This window comes from Peromyscus eremicus, chromosome 2 (assembly GCF_949786415.1).
Source record: "Peromyscus eremicus chromosome 2, PerEre_H2_v1, whole genome shotgun sequence".
Lineage (NCBI taxonomy): Eukaryota > Metazoa > Chordata > Mammalia > Rodentia > Cricetidae > Peromyscus > Peromyscus eremicus.
The window spans coordinates 134,570,011-134,590,637 of NC_081417.1; the positions used below are offsets into that span (position 1 = coordinate 134,570,011).

The 20,627-nt window shown below is 42.0% G+C and overlaps 1 protein-coding gene across 1 annotated transcript in view; it reads right to left on the minus strand.

Moving 5' to 3' along the window:
- Positions 1 to 20,627, minus strand: part of Macf1 (microtubule actin crosslinking factor 1) — a 322,169-nt gene that overhangs the window by 68,318 nt on the left and 233,224 nt on the right. The window contains exons 53-57 of the mRNA XM_059254918.1: positions 20,284 to 20,525; positions 19,031 to 19,160; positions 17,788 to 17,987; positions 16,852 to 17,347; positions 14,579 to 16,050 (exon numbers count right to left, since the gene is read on the minus strand). Of these exons, the coding sequence (XP_059110901.1) occupies positions 14,579 to 16,050; positions 16,852 to 17,347; positions 17,788 to 17,987; positions 19,031 to 19,160; positions 20,284 to 20,525 (2,540 nt within the window). The remainder of the gene's footprint in view (positions 1 to 14,578; positions 16,051 to 16,851; positions 17,348 to 17,787; positions 17,988 to 19,030; positions 19,161 to 20,283; positions 20,526 to 20,627) is intronic.

The window sequence follows — 20,627 nt, forward strand, 5'->3', positions numbered from 1 at the left end:
GCCATCTCTGCAGTCCCTAAAACCAAGTTTTTAAGAAAGAGGACAGTGAATTAGACAATGTCACCAGATTAGTCAAGTAGGAAGTCAATGACTATTTCTAGGAAAACAGTCTCAGGAGTGATGGGTGCTGAGTCAGACAAGACAGCAGAGGTTAAGATAATGGGTGTGTGAAGGAACTATTTGCCGTCCCTTGAGACTCTCTTCTTTTGGCTCCCACAGCCCAGTGTTATGATGCCTCTTTTCTAGGCAGTCCTCCTTTGTCTCCTCAGGCTCCCTACCTTACCCCGTACTATTGAAGCTATATTCTTTTTTTTTTTAAAGGATTTGTTTATTTATTTATGAGTGCTCTATCTGCATGTACACCTTATGCCAGAAGAGAGCATCAGAACCCACTATGGATGGTTGTGAGCCACCATGTGGGTGCTGGGAATTGAACTCAGGTCCTCTGGAAGAGCAGCCAGTGAGTGCTCTTAACCACTGAGCCTGAAGCTATATTCTTAAAAAAGTATTTTTTATTTTATGTGTATTACTGTTCTGTCCTACGAATGCATGCCTGGGGCCTGTGGAAATCAGAAGAAGGCATCGATTACTGAGAACTGATCATGACCATGAGCTACCATATGGGTGCTGGGAACAGAACCCAGGTCTTCTGAAAGAACAAGAAATGATCTTAAGTGCTGAGCCCTCTCTCTAGACCCCTTGAGGTTGTACCAATTTTCTTTTCTTTTTAAATAATGATGAGGATTGAAGCAGGACCTTATACATAACTAGTTTCATGTCCCATACCCCTGGCTCAAAGTTATATTTTTTATTCTTTGTTTGTTCAATAAATATTTATTGGGACCTACCAGACTATGCTAGGAACTGAGATATCTTAATGAGACATGGTCAGGGATCTCCATCCTAGGAGCTGAGGCAGACACTCATTTTAACTGTGTAAGGACTCTGAAAGAAAAGTGAACAGTGCTATGACTGGGCTCGAAAGTCCAGGGAGGCTTTGCTGAGAACATCACGATATAGGCTTTCCCTGAGACTGAACAGTTTTGTTTTTGTTTTTTTTAGTTTCAGAGTGGCATGACTATCACAAAGTTGCTTTTCTGGGTCGAATCACTAAACAATCTTATTGCAGATGTCCCCTCTCAAATATGAGAAAATAATATAGAACAAGCAATACAGACATTTTTTGTAAATCATTTCTTTAATTTTGTTACTTGGTGTGTGTGTGTGTGTGTGTGTGTGTGTGTGTGTGTGTGTGTGTGTGACACCTAGGGCCTTGTGCATGCTAGGCAAGTATGATACTGCGGAGGTATATAGCCCCTACTCAAGAAATTATTTTTGATCACAAATGAACGAATAAACAACTAAGGTTGGAGGTTAAAGAACTAGACTAAGGGGCTGGCCAGAAGACTCAGTGGACAAAGCAAGTCTGATTTCTGGAGCCCACACGATGGAAGGAAAGAACCAACTCTCACGGGTTGAACAAAAACTAAGCTCACTTTTGGGGATTAACTGTAAAATGACACATCCTAAATGGTTCACTTGAATGAGATCTTGAATTCAAGTAGGATAAATCTACCTTCAGCTGCCTTAAATTCTCATCATCTTCCTTTGGATGATATATACACACATATTAGACCAGATACTAGAAACTTATATTTACTGAAACCGTAGTTACAGACTTCTTGTAAAAAATCTCAGTCTAGGTTGACACTGCAGAGAGATGAATTCTATCTTTTTAAAAGCTGATTGTCTCTGGAACAAAGCTGATGTTTTTTTCCTTTTACGCTTTGATGTTTTAATTAAAGACTGATTAATATTAAGCAGTGTCTCTCTTAAAGATGCTGACTTAGTAGTTGCCACTGTATGGCAATGGAGGAAGATAATGTGGTGTATGTTGAAAACTAAAGTTAATTAGGCCAAGGACTCCGAGATCATTAAAGCCGATCTGATGAGCAATTGAGTGGCTAGGAAAGCCACTGAGCTGGTAATGTGTTCTGGTTAATTTGGGTTAATGATTTAAAAATAATATTGACTTATAGAACACAAAAACTACAGTTAAAATGGTCTTAGAAAAACTTGCTGGTTATGGACTTCTAATAAATGAATAAACTAATGAATAAACAGTATATATATATATATATATATATATATATATATATATATATATAAATAAAAATTATTTTAAGATGCCATGCCTACACTTTCAGCCTGACTCTGTGGCTAGAAACAAGCCCTATACATATTCCCCCAAAAAACTGCTCATGAAGCCTGTCATCTGCCCATCAGCTAGTTTGATTAGCACCATAAACTAATTTTTCTTTCTTTCTTTCCTTCCTTCCTCCCAGCCCCCTACTTCTTGGTTTTTGAGACAGGGTTTCTTTGTGTAGCCCTGGCTGTCATGGAACTTGGTCTGTAATCCAGGCTGGGCTTGAACTCAGAGATCCATCTACTTTTGCCTCCTGAGTGCTGAGATTAAAGGCATGCACCACCACTGCCCAGCAAACTCAAAGGACTAACTTTTCTCTTCTGTAATCCAGGCTCGGCTCGAACTCATAGAGATCCATCTACTTTTGCCTCCTGAGTGCTGGGATTAAAGGTATGCACCACCACTGCCCAGCAAACTCGAAGGACTAACTTTTCTTTACCTTCATAATTGCTGTTTTTTTTTTTTTGTTGTTGTTGTTGTTGTTTGAGACAAGGTCTCACTATGTAGCCTTGCCTAGCCTGGAACTTGCTATATGTACCAGCTAACCTCAGACTCATAGGATCTTTCTGCCTCTGCTGCTGCCTGAGAGCTGGTATTAAACACATGTTCCACCATGCCTGACCTCATAATCTGTTGTGGAATATTAATTTAAGATGTGTTATATTTATTTATATTGTGAAACATTTGTTTAATGATACAAAGATGTGTTGCATTCTTTTGTGTTTAACTGTGAATCTGTTACTTTGCCTGTCTAAAACATCTGATTGGTCTAATAAAGAACTGAAAGGCCAATATCAAGGCAGGAGAAAGGACAGATGGGGCTGGCAGGAGAGAGAATAAATAGAAGGAGAAATCTGGGAGGAAAGGAAGGAGCAAAAAGAGGAGAGGAAGGCCTTGTCGGCCAGCCACCCAGCTACACAGCAAGCCATGGAAAAAGAAGTAAAGAAAGGTATACAGAAAGAGAGAAAGGTAAAAGTCCAGAAGCAAAAGGTAGACAGGATAATTTAAGAAAAGCTAGCTAGAAACAAGCCAAGCTAAGGTTGGGCATTTATCAGTAATAATAAGTCTCCATGTGTACTTATTTGGGAGCTGGGTGGCAGGCTCCCCAAAGAGTAAAGAGTAAAAACAACCAACAACAATAATCTCTATTTCTTTTTAAAGAAAAAGAGCTAATCTAATTTAATGCTTGGCCTTATACCAAATCTAGAGAATGATCATTTCTAGACATAGAGAAGTAAAGCTGTTTGTTTTTGTTTCTTAATTTTAATGTAGCCCAGGCTCACCTTGAACTCAACTCCCTACGATGCCCCCAAAGTTCTGATCCTCTTGCCTCCACCTCCCAAGAAGATTACAAGGATGTGTTACTAGGCCCAGTTTAGGCAGTGCTAGTGGTTGAACCTAAGGCTTCATGCATGCTAGGCACGTAACTAAACCAAACCCTCCACCCCTGAACAACTTCTTAGTAAAACGAATTTATAATTGTCTGCTTGGCATGGTGGCTCATGCTTGTACCCCAGTACTCAGAAGATGAAGAACTACTGTGAGTTTCAAGGTCAGCCTGTGATATACAGAACCTTAAAAAAAAAAAAAGTAAAAGTGGGGGCTGGAATATGGCTCAGGTTTATGATCTGAGTTATGAATTCGACCCCCAAGATCAACACGTGGAAGAAGAGAAACTAATTGCTGCATGTGTCCTCTGATCTCCACACAGTGCTGTGCATGTACACATCCACATACAATCACATAAAACACACGGAATTTAAAAGGAGGAGGAGGAGAAGGAGGCAGGTATTTCTTCCTAGTACCAGGGAGGCAGAGACAGTCAGATCTCAGTTTGAAGACAGATAGGTTTACTTAGTGAGTTCCAAGATAGCTAGTGTTACCTAGTAAGATCTTGTCTCAAAAAGAGTTCACAATATTCTAATATGTATTAATATGTATTTCTGGATAAACTTTTTTTTTTCTTCTTTTTTTTTTTTAAAAAGACAGGGTCTCTTCTACATAGTCCTGGCTGTCCTGGAACTCTCTTTGTAGATGAGGCTTGATCTTAAATTTACAGAGATCCACCTGCCTCTGCCTCTCAAGTGCCAAAGTAATTTTCTTCAAGTCACTCAGCTTGTAAATGATATCAGCTAGGATTTAAAGTTGCATATTTCTGACTTGACCTTGGATTCTTCTCCTTCCCTCACATATTTCTGACTTGAATTTGGATTCTACCCTCTTACAACCCTATTATACAGGGCTAAATGAACTATGAAGACTCTCATTAATTGGCAATTAATTATACAAATGATAATGATTGTAAAGTGATCAGTAACTACACAGGCTCTTTCAGAATATGGCTTTCTTGAAGTGTATATGAAACAGCAAATATTTTCTTCTTTTTGCTGTTTTATTAATAATAAAATGAGATCATATGTTCTTAACATGTGCTAACCAGTAGAGAAGAATGGGAGCCTAGGAGAAGATGGAAAGTTAAGGAAACCAGACTAAGACTATAAGGATATGCCTCAAGTCTTACAGAGTAAATAGTATTTTGGTTGTGTGTGTTTTGAGACATAGTCTCATATGTAGCCCAGGTTAGCCACAAACTCACAATTCTCCTTCCTCAGCATCCTGTGTACAGGGATTACAGGTGTGTGCCACCATGCCCAGATACCATTTTGAATCCTAGAGCTCATGTGGCTTATGAGAAATAAAGATTATCTACCTAATCAGTTAAATATTCAGCTGTCTTCAAGTGAAAGGCACAAAAATAGATTTGTTGAAAAAAGGGATGTATATAACAAAAAATAATATAATCACAAAATACCCAGATTTGGTAGTATTTAGAAAGGACCATAGGAGTTAAAGTGAGTTAAGTGATTTAAATGATCAGGAGGAGTAAGTTGGAGATGTCAGAAATGCTTTGTAATAAGATGGGACTTGAGCTATGTCTTCAAAGGAAGAGTACACACACAGTAGTTCAAATGTGTTAGGTATGACTGGGGTAAAGCACGGGAGTGCAAGACTAACTAGATCAAGGACTGGAAAAACAGTGGTGCTCAAGGATTCAGTCAGAGACTGAAGAAAAAGACAGGGACAAAGAAACAGATCAGTTCTGAAAAATACCACCACTCAGTCCATCAGGTCAGCGCCCCACGCACTGATCTGGGAGAAGAATAAGCATGGCCAACACAAGGGTGAAGTCAGAAGCTCAGGAACTCCACCTGGGAAACCCCTGTTTTAGAAAGCCACAGAATGATGTATGTCTCCCTTTTCCATGGGAACCATGTGCATACACACTGACTGTCCAACTGCACCAGCTCTCTTTCTTCCTAACAGAGAATCCTTTGTTCCAACCAGCGTCTGATAAAATGACACTGAGATCAGCACTCCCATCTGGTGCAGGGGCTGATGCCATTCCACAACACACCCTACAGGAAGTGGCTTGAGATACACAGCTGATTGATGTCCACAGCAGGAACCTTGTGGCAGGGTGGGGCGGGGACTGGTGAAGCGCAGAGAATTCTTTAGCCACTGAGTCAAATAAGTTCACAAAGATCCTGACTGTAGAAGTCATCCCAGGAAGCAACCCTATTCTAGTTTTTTAAAAAGAAGCTTCTATGCAGTGTTCATGGAGTCTGAAGGAAGGTAAATAAAAAATCCCTATCTTTCTAAAAGTGGGTTGAGTAATTTTTTCATTGTGAAGGACACTCCTGTGTATTTTAGCATATCCAGCAGCAATCACTAGACACCATTAGCAGCCTCCCTATTAACGACAGCACTCAGGAGTCAGAGATAGGTATATGTCTGTGAGTTTGAGCCCAGCCAGGGCTACATAGCGAGATCCTATCTCAAAAAGAAAAAAAGAAAAGAAAAGGAAGGCAGGCAGGCAGAAAACCGTGTCTTGGACACTGCTAAATGTCTCCTAAGGAGCACAAGTGCTCCAGGTATGAGCCACTGGCATATTGTAAATTTCACACCAAACATACCTTTTCAGTTCCACTCAAAAGTTTATTTGCTGAGTTGCTTGAGCAAGTTATTTTTTAAAATATATTTTTTAAAATTGTATGTTCCTGTGTGAGTTTGTGCACATGAGTACAAACTCTTAGAGATCAGAGGATGTGGACCTGGAGTTGGCTACAGGTGGTTGTGAGCAGTGTGGGTGCTGGGAACTGAACAGAAAGAACAGAAAGCTCTTAACTACTGAGTATCTCTCCAGCTCCATGCTTGAGTAAGTTTTTTTTTTTCCCTCTTAAATGCTGGTCTTCCCTGCACCACCCACCCCCACCCACCCCCACCCCCGCCTCCCAGGGTTTCTCTGTGTAGCCCTGGCTGTCCTCAAACTCACAGAGATCCACCTGCCTCTACCTCCTGAGTGCTGGGATTAAAGGTGTGCTCCACCGCCACCGCCCGGTGAGACTAAGTTTTATCTGCAAGCTGAGATTTTAAAGGTCTAATTTACAGGAGGGTTATGAGAACTCATTTAGACTCTCTTGTTGCACTTACCATTACACTATTACCACAGTGATTTGTTATGCCTATTTCTCACTGTCACAAGGATGACTCCACCTTAGACTATTAGCAATATTGAAGAGGGTGCCTGAATTAGCCTACCCTGGTAATCAGATTGGTGAATACCCTAACTGTCATCATAGAGCCTTCATCCCGTAACTGATGGAAGCAGATGAAGAGATCCACAGCCAAGTACCAGGCCAAGCTCCAGGAGTCCAGTCAAATAAACTGAAGAGGGATTCTATGAGCAAGGGGCATCAAGATCATGATGGGGAAATGTATAGAGATAGCCAAACCAAACTAGTGGGAACTCATAAACTGTGGACCAATAGCTGTGGAGCCTCCATGGGACTGGACTAGGCCCTCTGCATAGGCGAGACAGTTGTGTAGTTTGATCTGCTTCAGGGGCCCCCTGGCAGTGGGATCAAGATCCATACCTAGGACATAAATGGGCCTTTTTGGAGCCCACTGCCTATGGTGGGACACCTTACACAGCCTTGGTGCAGGGGAAGGGGCTTGGATCTGCCTCAACTGAGTGTACCAGGCTCTGCTGACTCCCTATGGGAGGCCTTGCCTTGGAGGAGGTGGGAATGGGGAGTCCGTTGGCGGGGAGAGAAGGCTGAGGGTAGGGAGGAAGGAGGGGAGGGGGATTTGTGGTTGGTATGTTAAATGAATAGAAAATTTCTTTTTTTTTTTTTTTTTTTTTTCGAGACAGCAGGGTTTCTCTGTGTTGTTTTTGGTGCCTGTCCTGGATCTTGCTCTGTAGACCAGGCTGGCCTCAAATTCACAGAGATCCGCCTGGCTCTGCCTCTCAAGTGCTGGGATTAAAGGCGTGGGACACCACTGCCCAACAGAAAATTTCTTAATAATAAAAAAAGAAAACAAAAAACAAACAAACAAACAAAAGACTAAGACCCCACTACCCTTCAAAGTACTGGAACATAGCAAGTAAGGCTGGACTGAAAAGCCCCTGAACGTCAAGAAGCATGATTCTTATGCACAGTACTGGTGCCAGGAAAGCCTTGTGAGGGCTTTGTGAGTGTGGTCCGTTAATCTTGTACAGCTAACATGAGAAACTCCTTTGAAAAGGACTGATTGTCTCAAAGCCTTACGGAAGGTAAGAGGAAACACATTCTTCTTGGAGCTAGATTTTTCTAATTAGGATAGCTGAGACTTGAGAAATATCCATTTGGCAGGAGGCAGTCCTTTCGGGCAGCGATGCCTTTGGGCAGTGACCTGACTGGATTGCCTGTGGGACTACATTTTTCTTGGCAAAGTAGACAACTGTACCAACTGTCAGGTCAGAGATATCTATGTCCCCCAAAGGTCCGTACACTAGTCATCTAGCGCCAAGCTGGCCTCGAACTCCTGGCCCCAGGGAACCCACCTGCCTCAGCCTCCTCAGCAGCCAGGCACTACCTGACTACAGGCACACACCATTGCATCTGGCCTCAGCATTTTTTTTTTAAAGGTCAGGCTAAGGCTGAGACCACTTGCACCCATTCCTAGACATAGCAATAAACTGTCTAGTTCTGCAAGTCTGTGATGGTCTCCACAATCCATGTTCACTTAATCAAATATTCAACAACAATTTTTTTGTTTGTTTGTTTTTTTGAGACAGGTTTTCTCTGTGTAGCTTTGGAGCCTGTCCTGGATCTCGCTCTGTAGATAGGCTGGCCTTGAACTCACAGAGATCCGCCTGGCTCTGCCTCCTAGTGCTGGGATTAAAGGTGTGCGCCTCCACCGCCCGGCTCTCACTCCTTTCCTTTGGTTGAGGATATATTTGTTTGTTGCTATCCATAGTGAGATTTATCGGCACCTCTTGATGACATTCCACTCAATATTTACTGAGGCACAGGCTTCTCAGGACGATGCAACAGCTAGAGGCCTCAGATTGTGCCAAGTGATGCTTAGACTCAAAATACTAAATGGCAATACTTTTAAAATAATTTTTTATTAGAACTTCGTTTTTGAGATTATAATATAATTAGATCATTTTCTCCCTTCCCTTTTCTCCCTCTAACCCTTATGAGACTTGCTCTCTCAAATTCAAGGCCTCGTTTTCTTTAGTTGTTGTTACATGTATGTGTGTAGCTACATATACACGCACATATATTCTTTCCTAAATATATAACTATAACCTGTTCAGTCTTTAGTGTTACTTGTATGTGTTTTCAGAGCTGACCATTTGATGTTAGATCACCAATTACGGAAGACTGTTCCTCCCTCTCTCAGTATTCCTTGGTTGCCAGTAGTTCTTTGTCTAGGAGGCAATACTTTAAAAAGAAACTAACTAGAGAGGATTCAACATAACGCAAAAGTTCCTTTGCCTCCTCCCCATTCAGTTGGTAATGGAGGTGGGGAGGATTATTCCAGTGCGTTGGAATTCTGGGGGGTGTGGGGGTGGAGGGTGGTCACATAAGGGTTATAAATACCAGCAGCCAAACTTTGGGTTGGCTCCAGAGAACAACTGACATACTGTAATCTCCCCTTAAAGGCACAGGACAAAGGGACGCCCTGAAGTATTTCCACCAAGGAAGTTCCTCTTCTCTTTGGAAACACATCATCAGCAAAATACCTGCACCAACAACTGCATAGAAATCTCACATGCAGGGAAGGTGTCTAGGAGGTTTTCAACCAGACATGGATCATCACCAGAAAAACAAAGGCTCCAGAGCTGGTTTAAAGGCAGGCTGACTTAGAGGCAGTGTTGCTAATACACAGTTCTAATCAGATTACAGGAGGTTGTCTGCAATACAAATATTTAACTTAATCAGTTAGTACCCATCCCAGCTGAGGCAATGTTCTCCCAGAGCAGATGTTCTAAAGAGGGCAGCTCTGCCTTCCAGGGGGCCTTTGGGAATGCCAGGTTCTCACAACTGGGAAGTTACTATTGCTAGTACACACAGGGCAGAGATGCTGCTCAACACTCTCCAATGAGCAAGACAGCCCTCCACAATGAAAAACACTCCAGCAGAAAATGTTTCCAAGCCAAGGTAAGAAAGCCACTTCAGGGTATTTTCTTCCATGGACCCCAGTCGCCCTGGAGTAGCACTGCAGTATCCTTGTTTGGAAAAGAAATTAAAAACAAAACAAACAAAAAACTCAAAACAGGCCAAGGTTCAGCTAGCACTAGACAAGGGAGGAGGCGAGAGGGTGGAGTCTGCCTCCTGTTGGCTGCTTTTTAGGGGTGTCTAACCCTCTAGTGACAGACAGGTTCTCCCTGCTTTGATTACCCAAGGCAGGTAGATAGTGCTGACCTCATTTGTTTTATCTGCTAGTGACTCATTCTCAGGCAGCTGGACTAACTGAAAACCTTGGATGGGCTGATAATACCTTTGTTCTATGGAGAAAGGAATGAACACGTATCTGCAAACTGGCAGTCTCTCAGCAGCATACCCAGCCCATCATCCAAGGATCTTCATTTGTGCACATAAGAGGCTAAGCTTGTTTATCACGAGGGGGAAGAAAAATCAAAGGGCTGTGACTGAAGAGCTTCTTGGTTTGCTATACAGCTATCCAACTTTGTCAGACAGAAGCTGCAAATATCACTGACCCTAGCTCTGCTCAGCTTGAGTTAGGATAGTGGTTCTCAACCCATGGGTCAAAACCCCTTTGAGATCACATATCAGATATTTACATTATAGTTATGAAATACCTTTATGGTTGGGGGTCACCACAACATAAAGAACTGTATTAAAGGGTCTCAGTGTTTGGAAGGTCGAGAACCACTGAGTTAGGAAAGAACAGTACTAGGAAGCCTGCTGCTGCACCTACATCCTGCGAGCCAGCCTCAGACACAAGAAAGGGAAAGTCTGGGGGCTGTGACATAGTTCAGTAGGTGGACTACTTGCCTAGCATGCACAAAGCCCCTGGTTCCATCCCTAGCACTCCATAAAACTTGGCATGGACACCGGTAATCCCAGCAGTTGAGTTAGAGACAGGGGGATCGGAAGTTCAAGGCTAGCCTGAGCTACATGACATCTGTCTCAAAACAAAAACCAAAAGATTGATGACTGGCTTGGATGCCTCAAATGTGGTGACATTAAGTAATTGTGGGAAACTTAACAGACCCTAAAGAGATTCTTAATCTATGGTTTCTCCTAATTAGAGACATGAAACCAACTGACCCAAACACACGCAGTTCTCCAGATGCTGTTCATTGGTGTCATGCCCAAACTATTATGTCCTTTCTGCCTGGGAGTCAAGCAAAACTCTTGTTGGGGTACAGGGGTGCAAAGGAGAGGTGAAGGTAAGACTCAGAACCATGTTAAGTCTTGACAAAATCTACAGACAGTTTCCAAATGAGAAAAGCCTCTTGGTAACCCCAAGATTGAACAGTTTTTTGTTTTTTCTCCCTACCCTTCCCAGGAAGGTCACATTAGGGGAATTCTTTGGCTCAAGTATCAGTGTTATAAACAAAGGTCCCTCCTTTCTTATTAATCTCCTCTTAGACATACACAATTCCTTTTCCTCAATAATCAGAAACGGGATTTCCTGAAGAGATTAGTAACAGCTTCTCCTCACAGTTTTCTGAAAACATGCCCTAAGTCATGGTTTCTGGAAAGGCCTCTTCCCTTCTATTTCCCATACAACGGAAGAGAGATGGGGCTGTGGTGAATGTCTCAGTGCAGATGGTTGAGGACTTTACTTGCTTAGGATGGGAAGGACTCTTCTGTTGCTGTCTGAATGACACCCACGAGCCAACCAGATTCTACAAGTCATCGAGAGGGGACTAAAGGAAAACCTTCCCTAGGAATAATGACTTTTAGTTTTTCCACATCATGGAAACCATTTCCCACTTTCCACATCATGGAAACCATTTCCCACAGACTAACTGGGTTTATCAGGACTGCTGTCCCAAGGAAGCCTAAGGCTCTCCATACACTGGACTATCTGGCTAGCCCCAGTGGAGTCTGCCTCCCAGATTCTTATCCTCTCTCAGTCTGTCCTAAGGGTGATTCTATTTAAAAAGAACACTGTTGAGTTAAAATGCCTTTTAATATGTATCTTCATCTGATTTTTCTTATTGAAAATGATTTGCATCTGAAAGCTGAGTCACCTTTACGAATCTGGTCTGCTGCTGGGGCAAGGGAAGATTAATCAACTGCTTAACTATAACACATTAATCCAGAAACTCAACACTTACTCCCATCATGAAAATGATTCAGCCCTTAGAATAGGTCCAAAAGACCTTTATGCGACTGCTAGAGGGGCTGGGCAAGCGACTGATAGTTTTCCTCCTCATTGTTTTAATTTCCCAAGAGCTCGGCCAAGAGAACGCTCCTCCCTCCTGACCAAAGCCCTCTGCCGGGAGGAGGCAAAAACCCCACTTCCCTATTAGGAAAGTTAGTGACTAGGATTCTGACTTGACCACCAACCTGGGGTGGGGTACTGACCATTTTATAGTAAGTACCTACTGACTTTATCAAAGCACTTCAGCACCCTCCTCCCTTCACTTTTAGGCTTGTCTTGTCAACACCACCACACCCCATCCCCCTCATCCCCCCCCCCCATAGGTAAACACCCTGCCAGTACCCAGCTGATTGACAGATTCCGGCCTTTACAAGCATAATGTTCAGTGGTAGGAAGCTTATTCTTAGAAAACAACAGCTAAGCAGCTACTACTGAACTCTGAGCACTCTGAGGAACTAACATGCTAGACATAAAAGCAGTAAAAGCATAAAACCAGTGAATCTTCCAGCTTCATCAAAATCCAGAACATTTTTCAAAACCAGTGGTTCTCAACCTGTGGGACAAGGCTCCTTTGGGGTTGAATGATCCTTTCACAGGGGTCGCATATCAGATATCCTGCATGTCAGATTATTTACATCATGATTCATAACAGCAGCAACATTACAATTATGAAGTAGCAATGACAATAATTTTATGGTTGGGGGTCACCACAACACGAACTGTAATAAGAGGTCACAGCATTAGGAAGGTTGAGAACTACTACAGTAAACCAAGGGAAAAAAAGACTTATCAAATTCAACACAAGGTATGCCCTCTACAGGCTCTTTTGTAAGGTTGTATCTAATGCTTTTTGCTTGCTTTTGAAATAAGGACTTACTTACATAACCCAGATTGGCCTTGAACTCATGATCTCCCAACCACAGGCCCCCATGTGCTGTCATTATAGTCATGTGCCACCATGCCTGACTAACACAATTTTCACAGGCTTGTTTACTTCATTTTCTAGCTCACTGAAGACTAGACTGCTACGGGGAGACCCAGCAACTGCTATGAAAGTGACAGCAGCAGCACACTTGGTGTCCTTCAGAGATGCTTTAGAAACCCCATGCTTACCCCAATTACATTCTCAAGTCCACTCTAAAAAGTGACATAGTATTTGTATCTTCTCATCGACTTTAAATCATATCTAGGTTACTTATAATACCTAATGCAATATAGATACTTGTTTTGCTATATTGTTTTAAAATTTGTATTTTTTTATTGTTATATTGCTATTTTCTATTCTTTGGGTTTTTTTCTAAAATATTTTTAATCTGTAGTTAGTGGAACCCATCTATACACAGAGCAAAATGTAATGCTTAACATCATGGTAGTCGTGAAAAACTCAAAAATTATCTCCTCACTATATATCTATATACATAGCCAATCTGACCAGTACAATACTGTAGAAACCCCAAACAAGCACTTAATAGGCACTCTGACCATAGTGACTCAGGAACATTTACTACAAAGTAGTCCCAAGTATTTCTAAAATCCTCAAAAATATCACCATAAGAGAACAGTATCTTCTAATGTCAACCTGCAATCTTTAGGAAACATGAATGCACAATGTACTGTTGATAAAATGAGGCAAGCTGGGGTCACAGCTTAGGAGAATACTTGCCCAGCAAGTTGGAGGCCCAATACTTACATACATCTAAAAAAATTTTTTTAAAAGATTTGTCATGTGTACAGTGTTCTGCCTGCATGTGTCCCTGTAGGCCAGAAGAGGGCACCAGATCTCATTACAGATGGTTGTGAGCCACCATGTGGTTGCTGGGAACTGAACTCAGGACCACTGCCTATGTCATACTAGGCATAATAGAATGAAGTGCTACATATATTATTTCCAAATCTATTCCTTGTGCCACAAAAGGTATACCAGCAGAATGAGGTACTTATGAGTATTTGTAACTACAGGAATCTTGAGCCAAGACCACCACGTAAGCACTTAACCGACAAATGCACACTTTGGGTTTGATCCAAATGATCCAGTCATATGATCACCTCCTGTTATTTGATTTAGACTCATAAAATTTCAGTACCAGAAAGACTATGGTAAAGGACTAAGCAGTTTGCAATGAAGGCAGAAGTTTTCAAACTCCCCTATAGGTAAGGAACTTGTACTTGAGGAGCGTTGGGAGGATTTCTAGGCTGCTTGTTGCAAGTCAGAGATTTCTTTGACTCCATATATTTCATTTAATAATTCATGGAAACCTTACATTGTTTCATAATGTATCAATAAAGTCTCCGTGAAATGTGTGCAAAATTAACACTTCAGGAGATGGCTATTAGCTCAGCTTGGAAAATAGGACCATGAATACAGTTTCAACACAGTTACCAAATCAGTTAATTTGAAAGTTCAAGAAATCATGAGGAGATTCTTAGACTAAGAGATAAGGTTTAAGAACTTTCTTCCATCTCCTTAATTGGCTATAAAAATGGAAAGAAACTACAATAGAAAAATGTTCAAAGCCATCTTCTTAGCCATCTGAGAGACTTTCAGTCTCCACACAATGTGCTTTGCTGGTAATGGAAGTGAACAAGGAAACCAGGACCCAAGTGAAAAACGTACTCTCAACTGGTATCTAAATTTTAAGCATTAGTGATAAAAAGAAGGAAGCAAAGGATAAAACTTACTTTAAAATCTGCTAGCTGCTGGTTGATGACATCCACTTCAGTCCCCACAACCCACTGAAGAGCTTCTCCCTCCTCTGCAGCTGAGGTAGCATCAGTGAGTGCTTTCAGTTTCCTATAGAAGTCCTCTACTCGGCCCAGTGTGAGCTCCAGCTGTTCCTGGCGAGCTTTTCCTCTCTCTGTCAGTTTACCACACTGTTTGTTAAGGGCTTCTAGCTCCCTCTTGAGACCTAGTAAGTCCAAAGTCCCCTCTTCCTCCACCATCTTCCGACACTCTGCTTCAGAGTCCTCTATGTCAGACCTGAGGGCTTGGATTTTGTTAAGGAAGAGCCGAACATCCTCAATTTGTGACTGGAGGCTATCCGTGTCTCTACCAATGGCTCCCATGCTATCTAGCTCATCATCCAGGTCAGCCAATTGAGAAAACATTTCTCGGACTCGACAGTGAAACTGCCCAATCCCCTCTAGCTTGTTTTCCATGGTCAGGCAACCACTGTTCACACGTTGCTTCACTTCTAAGAACTCCTGCTGGGCAACCTCAGCTTGATGCACAAGTGGGGAGGCATCAGATCCATCTGGAGCATCTTCTACAAGTCCCTGAGTGAAGTTCCTCAGGTAGTCGACCTGAGGCTCCAGGGCCTGCAGCACTTCTTGCTGAGCTCTTAGCTTCTCCAGATTCTTGTTGCTACAGGCTTGAGAGCCCAGAGCATCGAAGATTTCAAGCTGGTGTTTGGCTCCTTCAACCTTCTTTTCAATATTCTTAAAGCTTTCCTGGAACTCCTTGAGCCTCTGAGTCATTTCTTCTAGAGAGCCCGTTTTGGCCTGTAGCTCCTCTGTAATGGCATCCATGTTCTGGTTGAGTCCAGCCTTCTCATCCCGGATCTCATCTTCATCTATTTCTGAAGAATTGATCAGAATGTCAGCTGCACCATTCAGTATTTCCAGCAGGGAGCGGCGCTTCTCTGCCTCACTCAGCATAGCTTTTGACCTCAAGAGGCTGGACTCCAGCTGCACTGGATCCAAAGTAACCCGCAATTCAGACATCTTGGTCTTGCAATCTTCTATCCAGGGCACAAGGTCTTCCACATGCCACTGATATTTCTGAGCTTTCTGCATACAGTCCTTGAGCCTAGACTGCCGGTCTGCAGTTTTTTTATTGAGATCTTCCCAGTGGCTTTTGAGTTCAACCAACTGGTTTTGTAAAGTCTTTTTCTCTTCCCCAGGAGGCACAGAGAGCAGCAGAGACTCCCCCTCGGCCACAATCACCTCATAGGAACCACTGTGTTGATTGAGGTGCTTCTGAAACTCTTCATTCTCTTGTAGCTGAGACTGAAGCCGCTCCAATTTTGCAGAAATTGGGCAGATTTTTGCTTGCTGGCTTTGTTTTTCATCCAACCAGGTTCTCAGCTCATCAAACATTTGCTGGAATTGCTGGGTGCTGGCGAGAGCTGCCTGGAGTCTGTTCATGCGATCAGCTGATATAAGAAAATGAAATTAAAATCAATCAAGCCTGAACATGGGATGTAAAATGTTTGCTAACAGGGTATGGTCTAATTTTAAGAATAGAAATCAAATATTGAGAATCTACCATAAAAGATAAGTATAAAGCCAGGTTCCCATACGAATACTCAATCCTATTATCAACCACGTAATATGACCTGACACGTCTAAGTCAATAAAAACAGTCATAACATTTTCAGAAGACGAACAAGTTAATGACAAAATTTTTCTTAGAAAGTCCAAAATAGGGTAAAGAGATTGCTCAGCAGTTAGGAGCACTGACTGCTCTATAGAAAACTGACCCATGCCTGGTTCTGAGCACCAACAGGGCAGCTCACATCTTGTAACTTTTAGTTCCAGGGGATTCAATACCCACTACTTGGTCTCTATAGATACTACAAGTAAGCAAATCATAAAATTTTTTAAAAATCTTAAAAATTGCAGAATACATTATAACTTTGCATAATGGGGTTGGGGATATGCATGTCCATCGACAAATTACAGAAAACAAGTGCTAGAGTTAGTGTGTCTAGAACTCCACCCATTAGTACAGGCCTGGACATGAGTGCCTGCAGGCTGGCTGATGTGGTGTTAGAGCTTCTATCTCCAGGACCGTGTTATGCTTTGTGAAGCTCCATATATGCCAGTGTCACTGTATAATAACTGCAGCAATTGTCATGGTTACTAGAAGTAAGGATAGGTGAACATGATGCTAACCCTGAAAAGCTACTTAAGGATCATTCTAGACTCTTGGTCTGCTCACTTCTTCAGCTCACCTGCAAGGTCTTCTAAGCCTTGGAGTGGCAGGGTGACCGTCTCCAAACGCTTCTTCAGTTCATCCTTGAGGTACTGCTCACCAATGAGCAGTGAGAGTTCATCGCACAGTGCCTGAGCCTCCTTAATCTCGTTGTCTAATTGTCCCAAGTCAGATCGAATCTCACTGGTCTCCTCTAGTTGCTGCTTTACAGCATCAGGCTGGGTGCTGATGGCTGACTGGCCACTCAGTCGCTGTCCAACTGCTTTCACCTTCTCTGATAAGTCCTGGAGCAATTCTTGGTACTGGGTGCTTTTAACAATAGCTTGATCAATTTGGCTGGAACGGGAGTTAAGCTTGTCAGTGAGCTCAACCCACTTCTGATTGATGCTTTGGAGTTCCTTCTGCACTTGGCTGGTGGATGGAGAGACATCTCCAGGACCTGTTAGGATGCCCTGAGCTGCCTCATTCAGCTGCTCATGCTGTTGCCTTCGTGCTTCAAATTCCTTCAGCATAAACTGAAACAGAAATGACATGGAGATGCTTAGACAGAGAAAACAGATCTAAAGGTAGTGTCAAAACAAAAACTGAATTTGGATTGTGCCAGCCCATTTTGAAAATAATCCAGAAAACTCCAGGGACCAGACTACTAAGATACTGTAGCATTATCTTTAAGAATTGCTTAATATGCCAGGCTGTAGTGGTACACGCCTTTAATTCCAGCACTTGGGAGGCAGAGGCAGGGGGATCTCTGTGAGTTCGAAACCAGCCTGGTCTACATAGCAAGTTCCAGGACAGTCAAGACTATACAGAGTTGAAAAACAAACCCAAAACAAAGCCCGAGGAAAGAGAACCCTGTCTGGAGGTCATAATGAAATCCGTTTGCCGGGAGTAGTATTCAAACTCAGATTCCGTGACACCCATTTCTTTGCTCTAAGCACTAATCTAGATTGCTCACCTGGACCTGCTGTTTCTGTGCATTCAACATGTTGGGGTCAATAGACAGGGGTCCCAGAACTCCCATCATCAGTTCCTTCTCCATCAGCCAAGGGCGGAGCTGGGATTCTGCAGTCTGGAAGCAGGCCAGATGGCTTGCAGATTCCTCTAGCTGCTTTTGGCGAGCCACAGTAACCTCCGTGGCCTTTTCCCATCGGGAATCTGTTGAGAGGAAATGAGAGAATGCAGTTGGCCTGGTCCCTAAGCTGTATTCCTTATATACTACAGGAAATGACATAAGAGCCATTATTTAACTTTTTAAAAATTAAAAATAACCTTAAAATATTTAAGAACTAAAGTAATACAAATAGTTCTGTATCTTCACTGGGCTGGTAGTAACAACAAACTACACTGATAAACTGAATGGAAGCCTCCCTGTCCCCCACATACTGTAAGATGGATTACATATATTATTTATTATACATATAACTATATATATATATAATATATATTATAAACATTTTTCATAAAAAGAAAATTTGTTACAAATATCCACCTATATTATATATAGTTAAATATTATGAACACACAATTTACTTATCTCTTTATTAGATTTTTCCCATTTCCTTTTTAATTTAATTTTAATTATGTATGTCAGTGTGTGGGTATATGCTCCTCAGAGGCCAGAGGTGACGGAGCTTGAGTTACAGAAGGTTGTGAGCTGCTCAGTATGGGTGTTGTAACCTGAACTCTGGTCCACTAAAAGAGCACTATGAGCCTGTAACCACTGTGCCAGCTCTCCAAGCCCAGGTCAGGTTTTTTTAAATTTTATTTATTTATTGATTGATTGATTGATTGATTGATTGATACACGGTCTCACCATGTAGCCCTAACTGGACTGGAACTTGCTATGTAGACCAGGCTGGCTCAGATTTACAGAGAATTAACTGTTTCTACCACCAAGTGCTGGATTAAAGAGAGAGTCACCACTTTGCACTTTCATTTTTACTCTCAATATTCTCTTAACCCTTCTGATCAGAGTAGACTATTAGCTTGACTGTCCTAGAAAACCAGATTTCTGTTGACTTCATTTCTAAAATTTTCCCTAATCAGGTCATTTTCTGGTCCTAGACAGACAGGCTTTTGCTTGCTTTCAAAAGTTAATTGAAACTAATTCCAGTACACCTTTATAGGGTGTACTGAGATTTTCAATTTACTTTAGAGACAAGATATTTTAAGTATAAAACATCCCTGTGATGACTTACTGAGCTCCTCTTGCATTTTCTTCCAGTTTTCTGCTTCTTGTGAGTTGGGATACGTCCCCAGTAATCCAGCCAGAGCTTCCTTTACTTTTTGGATTTTAGGGGAATTCTGTTCCAATTCAGCCAGGAAAGCCTAGGAGAAAGCATATCATACTTGTCAGGAGATTCTGGGGTAGAAACATAGCTTTGTGTGTGGTAGAAAAGATTGGAAGACTGACTGGATGGGAAGTCTCAATTGTTCTGACCCTCTGTACGGCTTGTTCCATGAACTTAGCTTCAGGGTTTGCTCTCTAAAATGAAGATGGTGGGATCTGAGTTCATTAAAGGACATCATCGAAACTCAACTACATAGGGATCATCACCTCTTATTAACTGGAAGTGCCAAGATAAGATGATGACGGCACTATTTTGGTAGTTGGAGAGCTGGCATGCCATTCTCAATTGGAATATTTAAAAATTTGGAGAAAATTTCTTATAAGAAAATTATTACATTCTTATATTTTCTGACAATTTCTTTAGTCCACATTTCAATTTTAAAAACACTAAAATTATCATGTATGAGTATTTGTTTGCTGTTTTTATGTGCAACACATGTGTGCCTGGTGTAAGAGGAAGCCAGAAGAGGGAGCTGGATCCCATGGAACCAGAGTTACAGATGGTTGTGAGACACTATGTGCATGCTGGGAACTGAACCTGGGTCCTCTGCAACAGCACCAAGTGCTCTTAACTGCTGAGCTATCTCTCCAGCCCTCTTTTTTTCAATCTTAAGAATAAATACATATCCACAATATTTTAGGTTCCCTTAAGAGTTGCAAAGAGGGGTTGGGGATTTAGCTCAGTGGTAGAGCACTTGCAAGGCCCTGGGTTCGGTCCTCAGCTCTGGGAAAAAAAAAAAAAAAAAAAAAAAAAAAAAACTTGCAAAGATACCTAGATGAGAAAGACTTAACTATCTGGTAGTATCACATGGAAAATAAGACTCAATTCTCAATGAACTAATAACATGGCGGCGGGAAAGGAGGGATCAAGCCTCTTTCTGCAAATATGTCTCCCCCCCCCCTCTTTTGAATGTGAATTATGACAATAGGTAACAGAAAGGATCAAGGAGACTTGAGGAGGTATGTTAAAAATGAGGGCTAACATTCTTCCAATTACAGTCCAGGATTGACTCCGTTCAGGCTCAGGCCCTAGACCTGGACAAGAGCACTTGTAGGAGCCTTTTCCTGTACACTGATGCAGCTCACTAGTAAACACAGTACCTTGTTAGACTCTGCTTGGGCTTTTACTGTTTCTGTCTTGGTTGGAGACAAGGAGGCATCCATGGCTTTCAGAACTTCCTCTTTGGATTCTAACCACTGTAACACAGAGCTTGCTTCTTTCTGAACCTCCTCCATTCTGCCAAGGACAGCTTGAAGGCTTTCCTGGCGTTCTCGAAGCACTTCTCCCAGTTTCTCATACTTTGAATTTACATCAGACATGTCACACTGGATCTCTGTAAGATCTAGTATCAGAGAAACAACAATGAGATCGGTAATCCTGCTCCCCTTCATTTCTCATTCCTAAATGATTTGTCAGGATTAAGCATCTCTCCTAATTCTTCTAG